The sequence below is a fragment of the Rhinoderma darwinii genome, chromosome 3 (genome assembly GCF_050947455.1).
Source record: "Rhinoderma darwinii isolate aRhiDar2 chromosome 3, aRhiDar2.hap1, whole genome shotgun sequence".
Lineage (NCBI taxonomy): Eukaryota > Metazoa > Chordata > Amphibia > Anura > Rhinodermatidae > Rhinoderma > Rhinoderma darwinii.
The window spans coordinates 378,334,025-378,361,554 of record NC_134689.1 but is presented as its reverse complement, the minus strand read 5'-3'; the positions used below and the strand labels follow the sequence as shown (position 1 = coordinate 378,361,554).

Sequence of the window (27,530 nt, the reverse complement as noted above, 5' to 3'; positions counted from 1 at the left end):
ACAATGTGTCGGAGGTAATAGTACTCATCTGCAGTCTACCAATTGACAAACAATCTCTATATATTTTAGTATAATTACTCTAGTTAGGTCATATCGGGGAAAGGAGGCATTACAAGATACAATTCTTATGAAACATACGTGATTAGACGGGATCTTCCCAACTTTGGAGATGATCTGGCACTTCCAGTTTCTTTCCTTGGTTTTGGTTCCTGGGAAAGATCTGTTTCAGAGCTGGAAAGTGTCTTGCTTGGCGTATGATGATCAAAGGAATTATCATCGAAGTCTTTATTGAATCCAGTTGGTGCCTTAGTGATAGTAGGAGAAGGAGGCAAGGCGGAATTTCCCCCAAATGGATTGAAGTTGGGGTCATCCCATTGGCTGGGGTCAAAGTTATAGGAAGATTTGGAAAGAGGGACATCCTCCAGGTTTGTGGTGGTATCTCCATTCTTGGCTGTTGTCTTCTGAACATTCTCTTTTGTTATCTTGGATGGGAGTTTACAGACAGATTTATGAACTTTCACTGGTAGATCTTTTTTGACATTTTCAGATGATTCCATTAAGGAGTCTTGGTCAACATCTCTCTCAGAGGAATCTGCTGTTAAGCCATTCTCTTTCTGTAGGCCATTATTATTACGGAATTGTTCATGATCTTCCAAACGATCTCCATCTACCATTTTTTTTTGAGGCTTAGTATCGTTGTCACTTGGAAAAAGACATTTAACTACAGATGGATCTTCTGATTGCTGCACCATAGTATTCTCTGGACTGGATTCTTGGACTGTACTGCTTGATGCCTTAATGGTAGCACCATCGCACCAAACATCAGGTGTACTTGTAATTCTGTCCACCTTGGTTTCAAGGTCTAGTTCGGAGGTTCCATTACTGAATATATTATTGTTATCATTAAGAGATAATTCAGATAAGAGTTTTGTGACTTCTTTCTTTGTTTCTGTTAAACCTACAACATAAAAAGAGAAAAAAAAAAACATTAAAAAGAAAAAATACAATATTTATGGTGATGTATTAAGAGGAAACAAACCTCAGAATCGTATTTGGGAAGATCAACTTGCCCCCAATGCTGACAAAAAAAAGGATTTGAAGCCTAAAATTCAGAGGCTTCGATTCCTAAAGTGGTTGTCTTTCTGGGGGTCGTTCCTCTTCTACCTCTTCCGACTGGTCAGCCGCACTGACACACCTCCGATGTACGTCATCGGAAATGTTTACAAGAGGAAGAGTTTTCTCGGCGCGCCGCCATTAGCCCCGTTTACCCCGGAGGACGCTACAGCAGTAGCAAAACATGTTGGTCGGGGGGGGCTCTTATATTTTAATTCCTGCTTTATGCCGGACTTACTGTTGGACAAATTTAACCAATTGACTGCCAGAAATAGCGGTCCTCATATCGGTCGTTAGGTGTTTTACACCGCTGCACATGCAGTAACCCCTTACACTTTTGTCCGCCACCGAGCAGTGACAATTTTAATCTCTATGTGTGGTCTGTCTTTTTGCTATATATAGCACAATAAATAATTTATTTTACATTTATGGTAGTTGGGAAATAGGGTCTCTTGCCCATTGGCAATTTGTTGTTGGTTGTCTAGTTCAGGACACCCCTTTTTAAAACACAATATTGTGAAATTCTATACTATCAGATTAGTGTCTACTGTTTAGGATCCTTATACAATGGGCCCGGATAGGAGAGCAGCTACAAAAGAGCATCTCTTGCTTTGAATGACCCAGCACATCCATGCATTACATGACCTCCTATTAATTGAATTCAGAACTGGGTAATGCATAATTTAACCAGTTGTGGCGTTGTAGAGGAATACAAAATTTGCTCGTGGCTTCCCCCGCAGATTGCTAATTACTGGGGGTTCCAGTAGCATGAGGTTCGGTGATCAGATTCCAAAGTCGACAGCCCCTTTAATGTTTCTGCTCTTGACCAAATCAAGCCTACTATTCCCCTTAAAATTGAAATGTCCAGACTGAAGTAGAAGACCTAGCTTGCTGGAACGAACAGCTATGTGTAGGAGAGTTGAAGGCAAAAGAAGGTCAGGAGGAGCTTAAAAAAACCCTGAAGAATATCCCAAAAATCACGAATGCATAATCGAGAAGGCCAAAATAGAAGACAGGATATTCGAGAGAAATAATATTCATAAAGTCACAAGAATACGGCTGGGCATCTGCCTAGTGACAAGACACCAGATGTTTCTGAAAGAGATCTATCATCTCAGGTATCAGCACATTAACCCATGTATGAGGACCTTCAGTGTTTGAAGCATCTGAAAGAAGTAATTATCCTAAATAGGGCCATAAAAAGGATAAAAATAGGGACTTGCATCATAATTCATGTTTCCTATGGAGATTTTCCTCCAATATCTGTAATATATTAAAATAACTCTTCTCCTTCCAAACACACAACACAAGCATTATGTCCGAATGACTCCAGGGAGCATTAGTCTGTAATTATATTACAAATATGTTGCTTTCAAGTTAAGCCAAAAAATTGGATTATTATATGTAAAAACTATAATTACAGCAATTAAATATGAAGCCGGTTTTAAATACCCTTAATCCTGAAGTCCCAGGTAAAACCAAGTATTTGCCATGCAAGCAAAACCCACCACTCAATATATTCTTAAAAGGTGCACAAAGAAGAGAGGAGCTCCATAAGAAAAATTGGGCCCCTTTTTCTGGTGCTGGTTTACTCCACAACCTCTCCCGTTCTAGGACAGAAGGCCTTGGCACTTGTTTATCATGCCTCCTTCCCAGAGGTATAACTTGAAGCTCCAGGGCCCCAATAAAAAAAATCTGTAACAGGGTCTCCCACCTACCATGTGTCATTTATAACACTGGTGTCTTCTTATATGGCAGAGGGACCTTAGGATCCCCTCAGGCACCAGGGCTACCACTGCACCCCCTATAGTTACGTCCCCGCTTCTTTACAAACCTCATAGAAGACAGAGGCGTCTTGACCTTCCTACTAGTTACAACCTTTTTTGTTTAGTAACATTGGTGGAGAGAGGGAACCATGCACAGGTTTATTATGTCCATGGGTAAGAGGTGGCTGAACCAAACGGAGTTGGCAATCCTCTTCATGGGCAGTCATTACGTACAACAGCTGGAGGAAGCCAATTTTACTATATGAGTGTGTAAAAAAACCTCACACTAAATAAAAGTACTGCCTCCTAAATTACAAGCTCCTCTAAAGTCCCATCACAGTCATCCTAATGTGACCTATACACATTGTGGGAAAGTTATTGCCGCTTCACAGAAACCTCTTTTCTCATAATGGTGAGGGGGGGGGGGGGTGTAGAAAGTTGTGGTTGGGACTGGGATTAACGGCTTTGTCCTCACTGGTGAGGATTTCCCCTTGTCCCTCCCATGTCTTTTTGTTTAAGACGCTACTTACATTGTTCATACTTCCTTTATGAATTGGTCTCCTGACCTCAAATCATCCAGAATCTTTAATGCAACAAACAAGTGCGGAAATGTAATGTAGAAAATCGATTGTGCTCATTTTTACTCCCAAACAAATTTAATTGACATGACTGTGGCTTTCTAAAGGAAAAAAATAAATACATTTTGGAATGGCAGTCTAATAAACGGGGGAATATCTACAGTGCTGGATTACATAAAAAGAGTTGTCTGGTTTAGAAAATATATTTCAAATTCCCTATTGGGAAGTTAAAATGAGGGCAATTTCCAGGTCCTAAATCTATTAACTAGAGTGGAGAATAGCTACAAAGAGCATCTCTCACTCTCATGTAAAAGGGAATTGTGTAATACTTAATTTCTCCTGCAGTGGTGCTGCAGGGAAATTGAACACTTGCTAACTGGTTCCCTCACACATTACAGAGGATTCCAGGTCGTCCCAGTTTTGGGACCCGTTTAACAAAAAGGGATTTTGCAAAGCGGACAACCTCATTAATTATTGTCAGACATGTCAGAAAGTAAAATCTATAGAGGTTTCATGAGCTAAAGTGTTAAAACAGAAGTGTTAATGAACGAAAATATATGATACGGTGCTTTTTTTAAATGCCACAGACATTTCTTGACCTCCACAGATGTTATCTTCTGATGTCCATATGACTTGTCAGAGGAAGAAAGGTGGAGTTCCCCTTTAAGTAATGCTCATTGCTCACAAAGATCAGATCATGAATATTTTTTTCAGTTCAGAAAATTAAAGATGAGCACTGATTGGTCTATATGCAACAAATACTTTTTCATGAGGCCTGGTACGGTCAGTCACTATAAATTAGTACAGGAACCACCCAACTTTCAAGTATTGCAAAGAGGGAAAACCAATGCGGCGCACGTAGCAGCAATTTGTTTCCTTTTAACCCCGCTCATACACACCCAGTTCAGCCCACACAGTTTCATGCTCCGATAATGCCTCCCCACAGTATAATGCCCCCATAGAACCCCCCCACAGTATAATGCCAAATAGCTGTCCCTGTACAGTATAATGCCCCCATACAGTATAATGCCCCCATAGATGCACCCACACAGTATAATGCCCCATAGTGCCACAATGCCTTGTGAATAGTGCCACAGTGCCCACTGTAGATAGTGGCCAAATAGTTGGTGCCAGTACCCACATACCACCAGTGCCCACATAGTGCAACAATGCCCACATATAAAGTGTCAGTGCCCACATATAAAGTGCCAGTGCTCACAGTGCCAATGTAGATGGTGCCCATATAGTGCCACAGTGCCCATGTAGATAATGCCACACCCCCTTGAAGATAGCTCCACCCTGCCTGTAGATAAGGCTATCACTCCCTGCAGATAGCTCCATTGGGGCTCCCTCTAGGAGCGGAATCCCCAGCCAGAGCATCGGCCCCGCTGTGGCTGGGGATTCTGCTCTAGGATCAGCCACTGACGTCACTATCCATACATGGATAGTGATGCCAGGGGCTTCTCCAGGAGGGGTGTCATCGGCCAGAGCGTCGGCAACACTCTGGCGGGGGATTCCTCTCCAGGAGCAGCCCCGCACGTGACTGTCCATACATGGATAGGGATGTGAGGGGCTCCTCAAGAAGCGGAATCCTCGGGCAGGTATTCCGCTTCAGGAAGAGCCCCTGAGGACACGGTCCACATATGGACAGTGACGCCAGGGGCTTCCCCAGGTAGGCAATCCCCGGCCAGAGCGTCGGAAAACGCTCTGGACGAGGATTCCGCTCCAGAAGGTGCCCCTGACGTCACGGTCCATATTTGGATAGTGATGTTAGGGGCTTTAAGATATCAGAATCCCGAGCCAGAACATTGGCAACGCTCTGGCCGGGAATTCCGCTCCTGGAGGAGCTGCTGACATCACTGTCCAAATATGGACAGTGACGTCAAGGGCATTCCAAGACAGGAGTCTCCGGCCAGAGAGCTTGCACTGCTCTGGCCCGGGACTATAGTTGAATGCTGGAGCAGGGAGCTGATGGTTCCCTGCTTCAGCATTAGATTCAACTGTATCTGCATTCGGAGGATGCAGATACAGTTGAAACCGGGACATACAACCGGCCGCACGGGACAATGCCTGGAATAAGGGACTGCCTCGCTGAATCCAGGACGGTTGGGAGGTTTGCGATCATACAGTGAGGGGCATCGAATATAAATTCTATAGAGAAAATACACAAATCTGTCCGACGAGGAGTTAAACAGTCAGATGCATTGTGAGGCAGCGATAGAAAAATGCCAGGAATCCCTCGAGTGAAGTATGTTCCTGACATTTATTTCCAGTGCCGGTTGTTATGTAGTCTGAGGACACACGGAATATTCTATATAAACAAAGACAGAAATAGGCCCAGACTACAAAGGAACAAACGTATGCAGTAAAAGGAGGAGATATAGGAACAGGTTATATGGAGTTATAAAAGGAGATATAGGGCAAGGTTATATGGAGTAATAGGAGGAGGTTATATGGAGTAATAGAAGGAGATATAGGGAGAGGTTATATGGAGTAATAAGAGGAGATATAGGGAGAGGTTATATGGAGTAATAGGAGGAGATATAGGGAGAGGTTATATGGAGTACTAGGAGGAGATATAGGGAGAGGTTATGTGGAGTAATAGGAGGAGATATAGGGAGAGATTATATGGAGTAATAGGAGGAGATATAGGGAGAGTTTATATGGAGTAATAGGAGGAGATATAGGGAGAGTTTATATGGAGTAATAGGAGGAGATATAGGGAGAGGTTATATGGAGTACTAGGAGGAGATATAGGGAGAGGTTATATGGAGTACTAGGAGGAGATATAGGGAGAGGTTATATGAAGTAATAGGAGGAGATATAGGGAGAGTTTATATGGAGTAATAGGAGGAGATATAGGGAGAGGTTATATGAAGTAATAGGAGGAGATATAGGGAGAGTTTATATGGAGTAATAGGAGGAGATATAGGGAGAGTTTATATGGAGTAATAGGAGGAGATATAGGGAGAGGTTATATGGAGTACTAGGAGGAGATATAGGGAGAGGTTATATGGAGTACTAGGAGGAGATATAGGGAGAGGTTATGTGGAGTAATAGGAGGAGATATAGGGAGAGGTTATGTGGAGTAATAGGAGGAGATATAGGGAGAGGTTATATGGAGTACTAGGAGGAGATATAGGGAGAGGTTATGTGGAGTAATAGGAGGAGATATAGGGAGAGGTTATATGGAGTAATAGGAGGAGATATAGGGAGAGGTTATATGGAATAATAGGAGGAGATATAGGGAGATATTATATGGAGTAATAGGAGGAGATATAGGGAGAGTTTATATGGAGTAATAGGAGGAGATATAGGGAGATGTTATATGGAGTAATAGGAGGAGATATAGGGAGAGGTTATATGGAGTACTAGGAGGAGATATAGGGAGATGTTATATGGAGTAATAGGAGGAGATATAGGAAGAGGTTATATGGAGTAATAGGAGGAGATATAGGGAGAGGTTATATGGAGTACTAGGAGGAGATATAGGGAGAGGTTATATGGAGTAATAGGAGGAGATATAGGGAGATGTTATATGGAGTAATAGGAGGAGGTATAGGAGATGTTATATGGAGTAAAAGGAGGAGATATAGGGAGAGTTTATATGGAGTAATAGGAGGAGATATAGGAAGAGGTTATATGGAGTAATAGGAGGAGATATAGGGAGAGTTTATATGGAGTAATAGGAGGAGATATAGGGAGATGTTATATGGAGTAATGAGAGGAAATATAGGAAGAGGTTAGATGGAGTAATAGGAGGAGATATAGGGAGAGGTTATATAGAGTAATAGGAGGAGATATAGGGAGATGTTATATGGAGTACTAGGAGGAGATATAGGGAGAGGTTATATAGAGTAATAGGAGGAGATATAGGGAGATGTTATATGGAGTACTAGGAGGAGATATAGGGAGAGGTTATATGGAGTAATAGGAGGAGATATAGGGAGAGTTTATATGGAGTAATAGGAGGAGATATAGGGAGAGGTTATATGAAGTAATAGGAGGAGATATAGGGAGAGTTTATATGGAGTAATAGGAGGAGATATAGGGAGGTGTTATATGGAGTAATAGGAGGAGATATATGGAGTAATATGAGGAGATATAGGGAGAGGTTATATGGAGTAATAGGAGGAGATATAGGGAGAGGTTATATGGAGTAATAGGAGGAGGTTATAGGGAGAGTTTATATGGAGTAATAGGAGGAGATATAGGGAGAGGTTATATGGAGTAATAGGAGGAGATATAGGGAGGTGTTATATGGAGTAATAGGAGGAGATATAGGGAGAGGTTATATGGAGTAATTGGAGGAGATATAGGGAGAGGTTATATGGAGTACTAGGAGGAGATATAGGGAGAGGTTATGTGGAGTAATAGGAGGAGATATAGGGAGAGATTATATGGAGTAATAGGAGGAGATATAGGGAGAGGTTATATGGAGTAATAGGAGGAGATATAGGGAGAGTTTATATGGAGTAATAGGAGGCGATATAGGGAGAGGTTATATGGAGTAATAGGAGGAGATATAGGGAGAGGTTATATGGAGTAATAGGAGGAGATATAGGGAGAGGTTATATGGAGTAATAGGAGGAGATATAGGGAGGTGTTATATGGAGTAATAGGAGGAGATATAGGGAGAGGTTATATGGAGTAATAGGAGGAGATATAGGGAGGTGTTATATGGAGTAATAGGAGGAGATATAGGGAGAGGTTATATGGAGTACTAGGAGGAGATATAGGGAGGTGTTATATGGAGTAATAGGAGGAGATATAGGGAGAGGTTATATGGAGTAATTGGAGGAGATATAGGGAGAGGTTATATAGAGTTAAAGGCTGTTATGTGGAACAATATGTGAAGTTATAAAGACATGTTAGAATAAATGGCAGATGATATTATATATTTGTACATCTGAATTTCAAAGCTCGGAGTCATTGTGCAGAATGCTGGATATATTTAGTTTGCTGGGATCTCGCGAGTCATTCGCCCACATAGTGTACATCTGAATCATAAACCAAGGAAAACAAGCTGTCAGGAAGCGTGAAATCTTTTATATTCTGGAGCTGAGCTGCTCAGTCACACGATATGGGGAATGGAGCATAAAAACGTGAAGTCACAGGCTTGTGAGGAGTACAGAGCAGACGAGTATGTGGGCGCTACTGCATAGAGATACTCTGCACTATTATATTAGTAGAAGCCTTTATCATATAGTCAGTGCTTTAAAGGGGTCGTCCGGGATTAGAAAAACGTGGCTGCTTTCTTCCAGAAACAGCGCCACAACGGTCCATAGGTTTTGTCTGGCATTGCAGTTCAGCCCCATTCACTTTAATGGAGCCGAGCTGTAATACCGGAGACCACCCATGGACATGTGTGGCGCTGGAAGAAAGCAGTTATGTTCTAATTCTGTACAACTCCTTTAATATTTGCTGCAGTCGCACCCAGGCCCTACTGCCTGAAGGGGCCCATTGGCTCCTCTGCCACATAAATCGAAACTAATACTATAAGGGTATGTTCACACGTAGTCAACAAAAACGTCTGAAAATCCAGAGCTGTTTTCAAGGGAAAACAGACCCTGCTTTTCAGAAGTTTTTTTACCAACTCGCATTTTTCGCGGCGTTTTCACGCCGTTTTCACAGCGTTTTTTACGTCCGTTTTTGGAGCTGTTTTCATTGGAGTCTATGAGAAAACAGCTTCAAAAACGTCCAAAGAAGTGTCCTGCACTTCTTTTGCCGAGGCTGTATTTTTACGCGTCGTCGTTTGACAGCTGTCAAACGACGATGTGTAAATAACAGGTCGTCTGCACAGTACGTCGGCAAACCCATTCAAATGAATGGGCAGATGTTTGCCGACGTATTTGAGACGTATTTCCAGACGTAAAACGAGGTGTGCATGGTAGGTGGGTGGCCCTGTTACATATTCTGCTAAGGGGCCCAGGAACTTCCAGTTACGCCTGTGGAGCCTTTCTATAAGAGACAGGAATGACTATCTTAAACCTAAACACAGCTAGAGATACACAGTGTTAACCCTTATTAGGTCTGACTTCCATAGAAACGTCAGTTGCAATATCTGGTACTACAATATCCACGCCAACTTGTTCAATGTAGAAGTGAATGGCACCATGTCGCCTACAATTTTAGTACAATAGTGTCAGCTTCCATTGACATCTATTCGGTGAACCAAAGCTATTAACGGCAGGAATTGTCTACATAGCAATTCTCTAATATATGTCCATTATTGGAATTGTGCCCATTACAAGCAGCAGAATAAGGTGGCATATATCCATGTGCCACCTCTGCATCCACACTAAAGAATTATCCATAGTGGACAACGATGTTCAAGGTGTTGGATTTGAAATTTTTCAGGACTATGATGCATTTCTGCTCGCTGTGCAACATCTAAACAACTTGTAGCTTAGGCTTATCTGATCTAAATTCTACATAGCTGACACTTAAAGAGGCTCTGTCACCACATTATAAGTGCCCTATCTCCTACATAAGGAGATCGGGGCTGTAATGTAGGCGACAATAATGCTTTTTATTTAAAAAAACTATCTATTTTTACCACTTTATTAGCGATTTTGGTTTATGCTAATGAGTGTCTTAATGCCCAAGTGGGCGTATTTTTACTTTCAACCAAGTGGGCGTTGTACAGAGGAGTGTATGATGCTGACCAATCAGCATCATGCACTCCTCTCCATTCATTTACACAGCAGCATCGTGTTCTTACTAGAACACAATGTGCAGCCACATACACAGACATTAACGTTAATCAAGTGTCCTGATAATGAATATACATGACCTCCAGCCTGGACATCATGTGTATTCAGAATCCTGACACTTCTGAATCTTTTCTGTGAGATTCCAGTAAACCACGCGTAAACGAGATTTTGCTTCCCTTGCTGGAAATCTCACAGTAAAGATTCAGAAGTGTCAGGATTGAGGTCCTGGCTGGAGGTCATGTGTATTCATTATCAGGACACTTGATTAACGTCTGTGTATGTAGCTGCACATCGTTCTAGTAAGAACGCGATGCTGCTGTGTAAATGAATGGAGAGGCGTGCATGATGCTGATTGGTCAGCGTCATACACTCCTCTGTACAACGCCCACTTGGTCGAAAGTAAAAATACACCCACTTGGGCATTAAGCAACTCATTAGCATAAACCAAAATTGCTAATAAAGTGGTAAAAATAGATCGTTTTTTAAATAAAAAGCACTGCTGTCACCTACATTATAGCGCCGATCTCCTTATATAGGAGATAGGGCACTTATAATGTGATGACAGAGCCTCTTTAAGGCCCCTTTTTTTTAAAATATAAATATATATAGATTTATATTCTTTAACTTGTTTAAACATAGAGAGTGGGGAATGGATGGGGGTGGAGAGTACAGAAAGGAAGGAAAGTGGGTTAGGAATTACAAAGTATACAGATACCAAGAACAATAAAAAGTAAAAGGTAAAACTAACAATTGTCGCTCCTGCTGTAAATTTGAGTTGTAGAAGGACATGACCAATTCTGTAAAAGCTTAAAGAATTATACGATATTTGTAAAATGACATAAAATATTCTAAAGTTATGAATTTGAGAGGAGGCGGACACCTCACCAATCACAGAAGGTTAGTAAGAATATCAGATTTGTGTGCGTTAAAGAGAACCTTTCACCTCCCCATACATGTGCAGCATGTAATAGGCAGGTCTGCACAAACCCTGTCTCACTATAAAAAAAAAAATCCTATCTTTCTCCGTTATTTAGATATCGGTGCCGTTATATTTGGAGCCCGATATTTATATAACCCCCTGAACCGTCAATGGGGCGTCTAATTGGCAAGGGGGCGTGTAACATCACTGTGACACTGTCCAATCAGCTACGGACAGTGCCACAGCAAGAGCTGGAGAGAGGTGAGCGAGAGCGTGTGCATGCTTTGAGATACACGACCACAACGGAACAGAAGAGGAGAAGAAGGTGAATTCTTCTTCTTCTGTTCCATGGCGGCCAAAGTATCTTCGGCAGCGGGATAGAAGCTGGGCGCGTGCGCGCACACTCTCACTCACTGTTCATCTGTCGGCAGACAAGAACGACAAGACTGTGTGATCTCTCGCGAGAGATCACACAGTCTTGTTCAGCTTGTCTGCCGGGAGAGCTGAAGAGTGAGTGAGAGCGTGTGCGCGTGCGCACAGCCTGATGCCGCTGCAAAATATACTTTGGCCGCCATGGAACAGAAGAAGAAGAACTCACATTCTTCTTCTCTTCTGTTCCGTGGTGGCAGCACACACGCTCTCGCATCTCTGACTCTTGCTGTGGCACTGTCCATAGCTGATTGGACAGTGTCACAGGGTTGTAACACGCCCCCTTGGCAATTACACGCCCCATCGACAGTTCAGGTTTTTTTTTTAAATATCGGGCGACAAATATAATGGTACCGATATCTAAATAACGGGGGAAAAAAGATAGTAAAAAAAATTATCGTAAGACAGGGTTTGTACAGCCCTGTCTTTTCCATTCTGCAGTCAGCTGCACATGTAAGGACAGGTGAAAGGTTCTCTTTAATCTATCCGTCCCAAATTGTATAATAATTGTCTAAATTATGTTCTATTGACCAATTAGATTTGTCCAAAGACTGTAGTAAACAAATTTCGTCATTCCACTCGGAGACAGCTTGTGTATCCGCCTCCCACCTGTTTCGAGCAATTAAAAGTGTTACAGCGCTTAAAAGATATGGAATGATTGATTTATGGTTTATAATCTGAAAAGACAGATCAAGGTTAAGAATTGTGAGATCTACCGTCAAAGTGAATTTGTATTGGAGAACCTTGTTTATTATCAATTCTATCTTATTCCAGAATGGTTTGATAAAATTACAATTAAACCAGATATGTGACATGGTCCCCGTTTCTTTCTTACAGCGCCAGCATATTGGATTTTGGTTGGGATCATTTCTATTCAAGAGTTCTGGTGTCTTATACCAACGTGCCACTAATTTATAGTTTAGTTTTTGAATCTTTGTGGAGCTAGAGCGAGAACGAGAACATTTCAAGAATCAGTCAGTCAGTCTGTTCCCCAGTAAACGTTTTACCAAGTTCTTTTTCCCAATTTGTTATGAATGAGGGCGTTTCTGAATTAGTAAAAGTTGATGACGTTTCGAAACCATCTTTTTGGGTACAGTTCTAGAAAAATAAAACTAGTGAATACGTTTACGGTATTTAAGACGAAAACGTCAGGAGAGAAAACCTTAAATCAACTCCGTGATTATGTTGAATGTCCAATCGTTAATCGTAAGATTAGGGAGACTACTTTCCATCTATTTAAGGCTTCGTTCACATCTGCGTTGGGACTCCGTTCATGGGTTCCATCTGAGCTTTCCGTCAGGGGAAACCATGAATGGAATCCAAACTAAAACAATAGGTTTCCGTTTGAATCACCATTAAATTCAATAGTGACTGATCCGGTGCAAATGGTTTCCGTTTGTCACCGTTGTTTAACCCGTTCGTGACCGCCAATACGCCTTTTAACAGCGGCCACTAATGGGCTTTATTCTGATGCAGAAGCCTTTTTACGGCGCTGCATCAGGATAAACGGAGCAGGGAGCTGTCAAATCTCCCTGCTCTCAGCTGCTCGAACGTGTGAGATCGATATAAGTATCGATCTCACCCGTTTAACCCTTCAGATGCGGTGCACAATAGCGTGCACCGCATCTGAGTGGTTTTGGAGAGAGGGAGGGAGCTCCCTCTCTCCTCCACCGACACCCAGCGATAAGATCGCCGAGTGTCTGTGTCTCCAATGGCAGCCAGGGGCCTAATAAAGGCCCCCAGGTCTGCCTGTAGCGAATGCCTGCGAGGTCATGCCACATGTCCTAGCAGATGCCTGTCTGTTTTAAACGGACAGGCAGTAATACACTGCAATACAAAAGTAACAGTGTGTCCCATGTTCACCAGCCTTCTTCCTGCTCCATCTGTATGACGTTCCGTTATCTACGTACAGGCATTCTGGGGTTCGCCATCTAGTAAATGCAGCTAGAGCATGCATTCCTGCGTTGTGGAGACAATCTCATCCTCCGTCGATTGCCATGTGGGTTGGTAAAATGCAGTAAGATCCTCCATTCTCATGATCTCCTGTATCTATGAGAGGAACCCATGCTAAATTTATCACAATCTGGTACCATTGAATTCGATTTCAGGCTTCACCGGCGTTTAGGGCCATTGTTGCCTCTTAACTCCACTCATTCTGGTCTTGATCTCTATGTTGGTCTCATACCCCCCCCCCCCCCACTTCCTTGTCTTACTATATCCCATTCTGTCTTTCTCTACTTCCTTCTTATATTATTGTTCTTCTTGTATTACGCAAATGTCCACTGTTAATGGTTTGTAACTGGCAAGTTTTCTTGTACATTTCCTCAGTTGATCGACACTATTTTCACAATGCTACTTTCTGTTGGCCTGCGTGCCGATGTCTGTGCATTCCCATGTTTGCACTGTATTATCGTATGCCTACGGTTAAAAATTAAAATAAAAGAACTTATAAAAAAAACGTCAGAGGCAATGTATTCCATTTTTCTAAGTCTGCTTCTGTTTTAATCAGTATTGGTTTATAATTCAACTCGAAGAGATCTTTAGAAGAATTGCTAATCTTTGTTCCTAAGTAGGTGATATGTGCACAATTATTTTTAAGGGAAATATTTTTGTAATTTCCTTCCATGTTTTGGAGTCTATATTTAGTTGCGTTTATTTTAAAGTTTGAGATTTCGCCATATATTTAAAAATCCTGTAGTAAGGCTTTGTCACGAAGGGTCTGTGGACCCACTGGGCCGTACCGCCTTGGCGGTAAGGCAGCTGGCCAACAGGGACCAGGTGATTGTCTATAGTTCTACAGGTACCTGTGGCAGCTCAGACAGCAGCAGGGCAGGCTCGGCTGGGACTTAGGTAGCAGGCGGACGTCAGGCAAGGTCAAGCAGGTCATACGTGGATGTAGCGCAGCACGACTTTGGAACAGCTCCGTGCTAGACCAGGAAGGTATGGATTGCTAGGAAGAGGAACTGGAAACCAGTATCGGTACAGGGGCAGGGACTGGAATTGGAACACACTAGGAGGCCATCACATAGACAAACTATAGGGAACACAACAACGCTCAGGCATAGAACTAGGGGGCTGGACCCCTCTTATAGTCCAGGGTACTCACGGGTCAAAAGTTCGTCCATGAGGCCCGCGCGCGCACCCTATGGGAACCGGCAGAGGGGAGTGGACGCGAGCGCTGGTGTCTCCTGAGGAGGAGGCTGGGGCCAGCGCTTGCCGACTCGTGGACAGTCTACTCTATCAAAAGCCCTTTTCAGCATCGGTGGTGAGTAGCACTAGGGGGAAATTTTAATCTGTGCGACTTGAATTATGTTCAAGATTTAAACTGTATGATCTTTGGCCTCTCTACCTGGTGTAAAACCCACTTGTTCCAAGTTAATTATGTTTGGTAAGAAATTTTTGATTCTGTTGGCTATTATTTTTGCGAATAATTTAACGTCATTGTTTATTAAAAAGATGGGTCTGTAATTTCCACAAATAGTGGGGTCTTTTCCTTCTTTAGGAATTAAGGTGATGTGTGCGGTTAAGGACTCTTTACGGAAGGGGGTTATATAAAAGTCTATGGTGTTGAAGTATTGTGTTAGAAAGGGAGACAGAGTTTCCAGTATGACATGGAAAACCCTTCAGGTCCAAAACTTTTGCCTTTGGGGCTAGTATTAATAGCATTGTCTCGCTCTTGTTTTGAGAAGAGTAAAGTCAACATTTGAGCTAATGAGATGCACGGAAGTGATATTTTGTCTAGTATATTTACGGCTGTAGTTTTAATAGTCAATGTTTGATCATTGTTTGCCAAGTTATACAGCTCGGAGTAAAAGGAACAGAATTCCTTGTCTATGTCTTCCGTTGCGTAAATAAGTTTATTTCTTTGGTCTTATTTTGGATATAAAAGGTATTGGAGTGTTGTTTTTTAATTAGATTGGCTAATTTCTTTCCACATTTATCTGCATTCATGTACATTTTGCATTTTGCAAAGTAAAGAATTGTTATTTTTTAGTTTAAAGGGAATGTGTCGCTAGAAATTTTTTATTTTTTATTTAAACAGTTAGTGTATAAATGATTAAACATTGTTCTAATTTTTTCACGAGTCAGGAAATATTATAAATTAGATTCTAATTTATAACATTTCCCTGTGCTGGTCACTAGAGGGAGCAATTCCCAAAATTGCAGCATTGGCAAAGCAACCACATTGCTTTATGCTGCAAAATTTGAGAAGACACACTCGCTCTAGCGTCCTCCAACAATCCCCCCTCCTTTATCCCGGCTAGTGCCAGGATAAAGGAGGGGATTGAACGTTCAAACCTCCTACACTGTGTGTCGCCATTTTTTGAGCGAATACACAGTGTAGTAGGCTTACATACAGTGCTAATCACACAGTAAAACATGAACAAACACAGACATAACTTACCTGCTCCTGCCGCCGCCACTCCCTCCGGTCCGTCCGCTCCATCTGCTCCTAGTGCTTGCATCAGAACACATGTCCGGAAGCCGCGACCAGAAGTAGTCATCTTACTGTCCGGCCGCGGCTTCAGGTCCACAAGAAAATGGCGCCAGATGTCGCTCGGCCGAAGACCTTCCATTTGGACTGTGTGGGAGCGGCGCATTCGCCGTTCCCACACAGACGGCGTACAGCATAGTGAATGGAACGGCTCCCGTTCGCATTCTCTATGGGGATGTGTGTGCCGTATTCTATGTCTATGTCTGTGTTAATCGACACATACAGAGATGAAAAAAAAAAAATGGCAGCCCCCATAGACAAGAAAAAGTTTGAAATTAAAAAAAAGTAAAACACAAACACACAAATAAAACATTTTTTAATAAAACACTAAAAGCAAATTGATCTAAAAAATTTTTTTTCCACGACACCCTTCCTTTAAATAAATCTTTCAGCTCTGTTCTGAGTTTGAATAATTATTTTTCTGATTTTATACATAATGATTTCTTAGATTTTAATTCCAAAATCTTTATTTGTTCCAAATAGTTTGTGATTTTTTTCTGTTTTTTACCCTTGTGCCTAATTCAAGTAGAAAACCTCTGATTACCGCTATATTCGAATTACAATTATTATCAGGAACGTTATCTAAGAAATAGTCTTGTACACGGGAGTGCAAGCAGGTTTTGTCTCCGTTTTTTCCGAGTGAGCGGTCGTTCTGCTTCCAATTAAAATAACGTTTTGTGTCTTGGAGATTGAAAGTATTAGCGTAAGCGGGGCATGATCCGGCTGTGTAATTGAAGCATACTTCACCTGTGTTATAGCATTGATAAGGGAATGAGAAATTAGCAAATAGCCCATTCTAGAATACTTTTTATGAGCGGTTGAATAATCTCTGGTGGAAAAGTACAGATTCTCCATGCATCAAATAAATGAGCCTCTCAGAAGAGCTTTTTTTATAGATTTAAATTTCTTGTCTGAGATTGATGAACTATTAGTGGAAGGGTCTAATGAGGGATGAAGTGGTGTATTGAAGTCACCACCTAGAATTAATTCCCCCTCCTTGAACTACTCCAGTTTTGTAATATTTGCTTGAAAAATTTCTCCTGATTAATATTGGGAGTATATAAGTTTGTAAATGTGCAAAATATTCTATTGAAGATAATTCCCTTCAGAAAAACATATCTGCCTTCAGTATCAATAACTACATCTTTGTAAGTGAATGAAACTCTTGTTAATAGTAAAAGAAACCCCCTAGATCTTTTAACCCCTTAATACCGAAGGTATTTTAAACCTTAACGACCAAGCAAGTTTTTCCATAACGCATTGAAAGAGCTATAACTTTTTTATTTTTTTTCCATCAGGACTTTTTTTTTTTGCGGGACATGTTGTATTTTTTAATAACACTATTTGGGATACGTATAATTTATTGATTACGTTTTTATGAACTTTTTTTGGTGGGGTAGTGGAAAAAACCTGAAATTTTGCCATCTTTTTTTGCGTCTTAAATTTATGCGGTTTACCATGTGATATAAATAACATAATAAAATTATACAGCGGGTTCTTAGGATTGTGGCGATACCACATTTATATAGGTTTTTTATGTTTTGCTACTTTTAGACAGTAAAAAGTTGTTCTTTTCAAAATTAAGTTTTTTTGCGTCGCCATATTTTAAGAGCAATAACTTTTGAATTTTTCCACCGATGTAGCTGTATGAGGGTTGTTTTTTTTTTTGCGGGATGACTTGTAGTTTTTATTGGTAGCATTTTGGAGTACATGCAATTTTTTGATCACTTTTTAATAAATTATTTTTGAAGGCAGGGTGAATAGAAAACAGCAATTCTGGCATTGTTTTTTCATTTTATTTTTTACGGCGTTCACCGTGCGGGTTAAATAACGTAATAGTTTTATAGTTGGGGTTGTTATGGGGCGATACCAAATATGTGTAACTTTTTTCATAATAAAGTATTTTGTAAGGGGAAAATGTGTTTTAAATTGTATTTATTTATTTAAAACGTTATTAAACAGTTTTTTAGTCCCTCTAGGGGACTTCACTATGGGATCTTTTGATCACTTTTATAATACACTGTATCACTTCTGTATTGCAGTGTATTATTGCCTGTCCGTGTAAAACGGACAGGCATCTTTTAGGCCATGCCTCTGGCATGGCCTAACAAGCAATCACTAGAGGGAGACCTGGGGGCTTTTGTTAGGCCACACAGACCATCGGCACCCCGCGATTGTATCGTGGGGTGCTAGTGGGATGAGAGAAGTAGACTCCTGCCTCTAAAAGCACTGAGATTGCTATTGAAATCAGAAGAACTACCCTTAACGGCTGCTGTAAAAACACTATATGGCGGTCGTTAAGAGGTGTAGATGAATTATACCACTTTGTGTAAGCCTTATGTTATGTTAATGGTGTGTAGTTTTTAGTTGTTTTTTTTTAAATGGGTTTCCTGTAGAAATGCAACGTCTCCTCCTTCCTTTTCTAAAAACTGAAGTATTTGAAGTCTCTTATTGGGGACTTTGATGCCTTTGACAATGTTTGTGGCTATTTTTAGTTCAGCCATTATTTAGGTAAAGAACAAAATCAGTCCTAATTTTTGTGTTCATTAGAGATAAGTGTGTAGATACAAAAATAAGGCAAATCTGAAAACGATTGAAAGTGGTTTGACAAAGGCAAACAGACATTTTTTGACATATTTATGTCTAACAGAATATGATGCCGGTGGACAGCTAAAGGAATTTTTTCCAATCTCCACCGGAGTTTGACATACATTAAATTTCCCAGGGGGATGGGATCTAAGCTTGAAAAGGATATTATGTTACATGGTAGATCATTTCGATTTTGGAGAACTATGTTCTCCCAGCAAGTCTAATGTTTTATTCTAATCGCAAACAGATAATGTACAAACATTTAATAATTAAAAAGGTATGAAGTCGTAGTTTCCCAGCTATCGTTTCTTATCTTTTTGGAGCTTTTCCACCTTCTAGTTCTGTCCTTTTCAGCTTTTTCGTTTTCTTTAGGGTAGTTGTTCCCAATTGTCCTGTTTTGGAAGTTGAGGAAAGTTGAGTTGCTCCTCTGGGCCAATCTGGTATTTGAAGATGGCATAAATCCAATTTGTTTAGGGCAATGTCCAGGTCATCTGGTGTTTTAATTGTCAATGTTTTGTTGTGTAAGGTTATTGCAAGACCATAGGGGAACATCCACCAACATGGGATATTTCTCGCTCAGGGTTTTATTCAAAGGTTGTAGTTGGCATCTCAGTTCCTAAGTGAGTTTGGAGAGGTCCTGATAGATAAGAACTTCACTTTCTTCATATTCAATTCTCTTAGCGTATCTTGCTTTCAGTAATATTTCTTCTTTGATTTTAAAGCTTTGCAAGCAACATAGGATGTCTCTCTTGTTTTTCTGGACCGATAGATTTGGGCCTGAAGACTCCAAGCTCTTTCGATGCCTGAATCATGGCTTTCTTCTTTCCCGATGAGTTCGTTGAATATTTGAGAGTTACGTTAGGAATTTCTTGATCAGTAACTACTTCAGGTATGCCTCTTATTCTTAGGTTGTTTCTTCTAGATCATCTCTATGTAGTCTTTGAGGGTACATTTATTTTTGCTTGTCAATGAGTATCTCTCACATTCTTTCGGCATGAGAGATCACTTGGGTGCAGGTGTCTTCTAGGGATTGAATTCTGGTATTGGCTTCTTTAACGTCGTTCCTCATTTCTGAGATTTCTTCTTTTACCATCTGGGTGAATTCTTTAAATAAGCTCCTGATACAGTCTGTTGTAGGAAGAGCTTTTATATATTCTTTGAGATCTAGAGAATCTTGCATTGCTTGGTCTTCTTCACTGTCTGCCCAATTTGAAATTGCCTAAGAATCCTTCGATTTATCTTTCTTAGGATCCACTCTTGAACTCGAGCTTTGATTTTCCCCAAAGGTCAATCTTTTACTGGTGACTTCTGTGTCTTTGCCTTTTTTTAGGGGTTTTACAGTTTTTTTACTTATTCTTCATTTGAGTTTTTTGTGGGATTGCCCATTATGAACTATTTCTTATAAAACTTGCTGTAAGAAGTGTATGATGTAATTAGGGCATTTAAAGTTCCTATGTTACTACACGTTATGTATTACTTCTGAATATAGTTGACATCTTCTAATATTGTAGTTCGGTCCTGTCTGTGTTGAAATATTTAGCAGATTAGGAGACAGAATTTATTTTTTGGGGAGTGCCGGCATTGGTAAATTACAGTATATCCGACTGCAATTTAAAAACAGGTATTATATTCCTGTATAATGCTAGGATCAAGGAAGTTTCCTTTACAAAAGAGAAAAACTTCTCGTTTCTCAGTAGTCAATTTCCAATAAGATTTAATGTTTAAATTCTCTCGTCTGAGCGTTTTACAAGATTAGTATCATAACTTGATGAGATATAAAGAATCCCTGTTAAGGTAGTGTTATGCCTGCGTCATTCACCTGCAAAATTTGTATAAAATACGTGCCGCTGTTTTGAGGCTTAGTAGGGTCTGTTTCCTTTCTCACAGTTATCAGTACTGAGGTGCTATAACATTTAATGAATATGACTGACTGTCGTCAAAAATTAATTGTACTCAGTCCGGTCCTAGAATAATAGTAGTAACTGCCAGTACAAGTTGGTTTAAAATGGCCGCTGTAGCTGCAATGTGGAGTAAACTGTGGTGGAGGGAGCTGACTTGTCAATAAGGTCACTTGTTAACAGTGGAAGTATTTGGGTTGTGTTCTTCCACTGCCTACCTAGTCTCAGGCAAACCGCACTTCCGGCCGGGTGGGAGGCACCCTGAAAATGTAGTCCCCGGCTTCCCCCTGGAGCTAGGCCACTGTGTCCCCTATCGCTGCAGCAACTTCAGGCAGTTCTCCGGAGCAGGGGATGAGGCAGATCAGGGTTGTTGGCAAAAGCAGCTTCACTTTCCTCCTGTATGCCGCGTCTCCTTCGATCGGTACTCCAGTCCGGGTGAATGTGACCGGAAATTTAGTCACCGGTTTCAGGACGTCCCTAAGCCGTAATTTCCCCTAAATCGTGTGAAACAGATGTCTAAAGCAAGGATGGAGAACGGCAGAGTCTGGCATCCACTTCGGAGGGCAAAAGCAGCTTCTCCTAGTGTGGATTAAGCTAGATGGAAGTAGTTACCCACGGAGCTCAATCTAGATGCGCCAGCTCTGGTGCTCCATTGACCACGCTCCCCAACCTTAAGGCCCTTTTACAGGGGCTATTGATCAGCAAGCGAGCGTTCATATGAATGTTCTTTCCTGATTATTGGACATTATAAACAGGGAAACGATCAGCCGATGAATGAGCAAACGCCCGTTTATCAGCTGATCTGATCATTTACGTGGCCAATAAAATGGTCGTTAGTTGGCAGCACATCTCCTTGTGTAAACAGAGATGTGCTGCCGACATATTGAAAATGTGCTTAAGTACAAGAGAATCAGTCAGCACTGCTGGGACCAGTAGCCCTCTGGACATTCAGCAGTTCACTGCCTACGGAGGCGCAACAGGGGCTGCGGTATAAGTCTAGGGAGGTGCTGGGTTCCGTAGGTAAGACCATATGTAACACAATGCAAGTAGAGAGAAAAAAGCCGCACTCACCCGGTCTGACACTGTCTTCGTCTTCCCCCCACACCTTTTTACAAGCATTAAAGAATTTTCTACGTCAGACCGGGTGAGTGCGGCTATTTTCTTTCTACTTGCATGGTGTAACATATTGAAAATGAATGGGGATGAACAATCATAGTAATGATCGCCTGTCCCCATACATAACCGATCATTGCTCCTTGTGAAAGAAGCAAATGAGCGCCGATAAACAAGCTGTCTCATTAATCAGCGCTTGTTTTCATGACCCGAATCTGGCAGTTTAAAAGTACCCTTAAGCAGTGGCGTCACTTGCACCAGGCTTTCTGGGCCCAAGCCCTGGATTTTTGTCCCGGTGCCCTGGATCCCCAGGTGTGATCCTGTGTGCTGGGCCCTATATCTAAGCCTATCACATGGTAGGCATAGATTCATGTACCAGCAGGCAATAATCTTATACTGTATAAGATTACTGTACAATTAGGCCCTGTATCTAAGCCTAACACGTGGTAGGCTTAGATACAGGGTCCAACAGACAGTATCACACATGGACCCTATATCTAAGCCGAACACATGTTACGAATGTTTTTTTTTTTTGGGTTTGTGTTTTTTTTACAGGTCCGGATGTTGGACTATGTCGGATTCAAGGACTACTGATGACTTTTATTTTTTTCCAATAAAATGGTTAATAAGAGCTGTGTGTTTTTTTTTTATTTCAATAAAAAATATATTTTTAATGGTTTTGTATTGTTTTTTAAACTTTATTACTACCACCTTAGTAATGGCCACTGGCTGATTGACAGTGTCCATTACTAAAGCAGGGCTTATTGTTAGCCGGTGAAAAGGCTAACACTAACCCCTATTATTACCCCAGTACCCACCGCCACCAGGGGTACCGGGAAGAGCCCAGTACGAGCCAGTACCCGACCATCTGTAGTGATGGTCGGGTACTGGGGCGGCCGCAGGCTGGTATTACTAGGCTGAGAAAGCCCAAAAACAGTGGCCCTTCCCACCCTGGTAATGCTAGCCTGCTTCTGCTATGTTGTATCTGGCTGGTTATGAAAAGTGGGTGGACCCCACAGTTTAAAAATAGAAAAAACAATGTGGGGTCCCCCCACTTTTCATAACCAGCTAGATACAACACAGCAGCAGCAGGCTCGTATTACCCGGGTGGGAAGGCCCACCGTTTTTGGGCTTTCCCAGCCCAATAATACCAGCCTGCGCCCGCCCCAGTAGCCGACCATTACTACAGATGGTCGGGTACTAGATCACATACAGCTCTTCCAAATACTCCTGGGTATCGAGGTAATAATGAGTGTTAGTGTTAGTCTCTGCACTGGCTAACACTAATCCCCGCCTTAGTAATGGACGTGTCAATCAGCCAGCGGCCATTACTAAGGTGGTAGTAATGAAATTTAAAAAAATACAAGGGCATAGAAAAAATATTTTATTGAAATAAAAAAACACCACACAACCCTCACCACACAAAAAAACGCCGTCATCGAAGTAGTCCTCGAATTCGATGTAGTCCAACAACCGAACCTGTAAAAAAAACACAAAACACACCAAAAAATATTAGTAACACATAAATAAGTAAAGCAATTATTACACTTATCTTTCCTGGGTCCAGCGCTGGAGCCGCAATGTCAGCGAGCTGGCCCTATATCTAATCCAATCATGTGTGATACTGTCTGCTGAGCCACTGTATCTAATCCTATCATGTGTGATACTGTCTGCTGAGCCAGTGTATCTAATCCTATCCATAGCAGATATAAAAAAATGGCGACAGCACCCATAGCTATAGTGTCGTAGTGCTACAGATATGATAGAACCCACAGCACATGCTGTCCGATAAAACGCACCACCACATTGTAGTTTTTCAGGCGGAATTTCCACTGTGGGAAAAAAGTGCTAGAGAAAGAGAGAAAAAAATTCATACTTACCCCGGCCGTAATCATGACGACATGTCCCTCTGTTGTCCTGAAGCCCGGCCTCCTAGGATGACGTTTCATCTCATGTGATCGCTGCAGCCTGATTGGTTGCAGCAGTCACATGGGATAAAACATCATCCCCGGATGCTTTGCTGGACACAGGAACAGAAACTTCTGAGTAAGTATGAGTTTTTTTTCCAGACTTGATTTCTGCGGTGAAATCCCTTGCGATTCTACCGCAAAAGTCGCAACACTTGGCTACTTGTTGTGCGTTTTACATCCCCATTGAATTCAATAGGGAAAACCTGCAACAGAAAAGCAACGAAAACGCAGTATAAATTGACATGCTGCGGACTTAAATTCTGCACCGCAGGTCAATTTATGAACGTTCTTTTTCCGCAGTGTGGGCATGAGATTTTCAAAATCTCATCCACTATGCCGTTACTGTAAATGCTGCGGAATTTCCACACAGAATTCTGTTGCAAAAATTCTACAGCGTTTAAGCTATGTGGGAACCTGGCTTTACTGTCAGGGTATGTTCACACGGCCTATTTTCAGACGTGATTCGGGCGTTTTACGCCTGAAATTACGCCTACAAACATCTGCCCATTGTTTTCAATGGGTTTTACTATGTTCTGTTCCCACGAGGTGTAATTTTACGTGTCGCTTACAAAAGATGACGCGTAAAAAGACGCTCGCATCAAAGAAGTGCATGTCACTTCTTTGAACGTTTTTGGAGCAGTTTTTCATTGACTACATTGAAAAACAGCTCCAATAACGTCCGTAAAATACGCAGCGAAAAACGCGAGTAGTGACAAAAACGTCTGAAAATCAGGAGCTGTTTTCAGGCGAAAACAGCTCCGTAATTTCAGACGTATTTTGCTACTGCGTGTGACCATACCCTTATCCATGGGGTGGGGAACAGTACAGAATATAGTTTCTTGGTGCAGATTTTCGCCGTTCAGTTGTAACTGCGTTCGCCCATACAGCAGTTACACACACAGATTATTGAGCGGAGGTGGAGGGCAAAAGGACAACAGCTAACAACTGGAAGATTTCTGATTAGACGAGCTGATATGGATAATCTTTCAACCAGTTCCACGGAACTTATTCGTCGTTTGATTGCAGCACGCTATTACACGTGGCCATTATCTCTTGCATTTGAATGATTATATGAAAATTCGGACAATAATCCCTCTGTCTAATAGGGCCTTTAGGCATATAGACAGGGGTTGTCATAATGAGACAATCCCTCTTTCTACAACGAAAAGTTCTACAACTTTCTAATATACTTTATATTTAAATTCCTCACCATTCCCAAAACTCAGCTTGCATTCAGTGAATGGAAACATTCTTGTTTACATCCAGAGGCTAAAAATCTGTACACACCTTAAACACTTTTCATAGCTCAGGGCTTGCTACAGTTGTCTCCAGTCCAGACAATGTTCTTGTCAAAATACAGCAAAACAAATGACTTTTGTCCTATTCGTTTGCTACAATGTATCAGTGTAGGTAAAATGTATCAGAAGATTGTCTAGATTGGAAACAATTATAGCAAACCAGCATCTGTGAAACATTTTACCAATGTACTAGTTTTCATCCAGTCAGGCCTCATGCCCACTTCAGTTATGTTTGTCAGGGTGCTATCCGTTTTTTTAACAGATCGCACCCTCACACATACATTTCAATGGGGCCATGCACACTTCTGTTGTTTTAACGGAACCGTGCGGTCGTTCCGTCAAAAATAGGACAGGTCCTACTCCTGACCATTTTAGACAGAACAGTCACAGCCTTTTCATCGATTTGGTCCGTGAAACAACGGACTGTACACGGAAGCTATCCGTGTGTGGTCCGTGATTCACGGAACAGTTATTAGCGGCCGTACAACGCCCAACGGAAGTGTGCATGAGGACTTAATGTAAAAACTAATATTCTTATTCACTGATGGCAATCAGAAATCTTGAAAATGGCAAGGAAGTGATACACAAACTATCACGGATTCCGAAGGGAGCTATGCTATGTCTAAAATCTGACTGACTGACTAGTGTTTTTGGTTGCCTAACCGAGCGTCTGAGCAGAGCTGCAAAACCAGATACAGCCCATGGACGTGGCAATGTTTCTGGGGGGGATAAAAAATTTGGATTCTTTTTTCTAATCCGAACACAGCAGAATCAGCATGGGGGCTCAAACACTCCATCTGAACAATGCCCATACATACAGGAAAAGCAGAGGGGTGTCCAGGAGTCAGTACACAGTAGTGCGCCCCCATCCCAGTATTTGCTTTGACTAGCACCAAGCCGGAGTAGAAGGTCAGAGAACTTGTAAAATCAGGCTGTATATCAAAATGACACCCACATGGCCATTACCTTGAGTTTGCTCTTTGACAGGTGACGGGATCGGAGTATCGGCTTCAGGCGTGTCAAAGTTTCCCTCGGAGTCTGAGCTGCGGAAGACAGTAAACCAGTTCTGTTAGATTCTTGTCGTTGTTCCTTAAGAAATAAACATATTTTGTCTAATGAGCCATCTGAGTTGTGCCCTAAAAGCAGCTATGGGTTCACAGTCCGGAGTATCCGGTACATTTTAAGGGGTTCTCCACATTGGACAATCCCTAGAAGGGTCCCTTGATAATAGGCTGGTCACAAAGTGTCCCCATGCTGGGATCCCAGCGATCAGCTGTAATCGGTGGGAAAACCTGGAAGTGTTTCGTTTTTCTGCAGCACCACCACAGGGGAAATTAAGTATTACACAGTGCAATACAGTACAGACAGGTCCGCCAGAGACGCTCTTCGTAACCGCTCTCCACTCTGCCCAAGAGGATCCTGAACAGAGGACCTCCCTCTATTAACTGAGAATTCAATAATGGGGTATATGAAACTGGGGTTTGTAAACCGGACAAGGGCTTGAGTCCTCCTCTTCTGTCAAGTTGTTAAAATGTCTATTCAACATTTTGTTAGCTATATGATTCGGGGAAAGTTGGGTGACAACAGTTTACACAGGGGCTACCACCCGGTCCTGAGCAGTAAATCTGCCTAATTATGCAGAGGTACAAAAACGGGGCTGCAGATTTGCCATTCAGCACTCTAGGAAAGCTGGGTGACCCGTGTCAGAGATTAAATGACAATGTCATAGTAACGTTTATCCAGTTTTCCCAGAAACACATGTAACTTAGGAATGACGGAGACCAAAGTTACATAAGCAACAATTTCGTCTTTAAGTTACAGTGAAAAAAAACTGCATGACGCAGCTGAAAGGGTTGTGATCCAGCTTTCCCAGACACCTGAAAGGAAACTATGCATTTCTAAGTCAATTTGCCCTTCAGGACCATAAGAAAGCAAGGTTACAACTTCAGTGGGAGCTATAGTGGCTTCCCAAGAAAAAGTAGTACTAAGAAATGACTCAAAAAGGAATCGCATTTTCTTATATATCCTTTGAAATTCTACTCCTTTGTTTTTTTTACATATGTCTGAAAAATCTGGGTGACAGCCAATATGGTCGCCATTAAAATTCCCACTATCACCCAGTTTTCCTAAATAAAAAAATCTGCATAGTAATGCAGCAGTGCAAATGTTTTAACGCCTAACTAGGGAGGTTTGCCATTCAGGAGTCGGAGAAAGTTAGGTGCAGAAAGTTAGGTGCATAATCGCCCAGTTTGCACGGAGACATATATAAGAAAGAAAGAAAGAATCATCATCTTTTTACATTTTTTTCTTTTTGCCCTCAGGTCCTCGGAGTGTAGCTGGCAGTTACATGATAACCATATGGTCTAGTAATACAGCACAGTAAGGAATAACCCACAATCCAGGCCAAGCACATAAAAGATTTATATCTGGACAATATACAGCACATCATTGAGGATTCTCCCAGGTATCGTGTATTAAAGCAATGTCTATTAGCAGGATATGTGAACCCATCCATGGCTGATGCCGTCCTCCGAGCCCTGGTATTGCAGCTGTTTGCCCTGACCCTGCACGGGTATCAGCAGGTGACTACACAACCAATGACCCCACGCGCCCCAGGAGACTGACATGGAACCACAAGTGTCACCA

The 27,530-nt window shown here is 41.7% G+C and overlaps 1 protein-coding gene across 4 annotated transcripts in view; it reads right to left on the bottom strand.

Annotated features, from left to right (window-relative positions):
• Positions 1-27,530, bottom strand: part of TACC1 (transforming acidic coiled-coil containing protein 1) — a 114,727-nt gene that overhangs the window by 20,956 nt on the left and 66,241 nt on the right. For all 4 annotated transcript variants that reach the window (XM_075858813.1, XM_075858814.1, XM_075858811.1 and 1 more), the window contains exons 2-3: positions 25,851-25,927; positions 139-958 (exon numbers count right to left, since the gene is read on the bottom strand). In XM_075858813.1, coding sequence (XP_075714928.1) covers positions 139-958; positions 25,851-25,927 — 897 coding nt within the window. The remainder of the gene's footprint in view (positions 1-138; positions 959-25,850; positions 25,928-27,530) is intronic.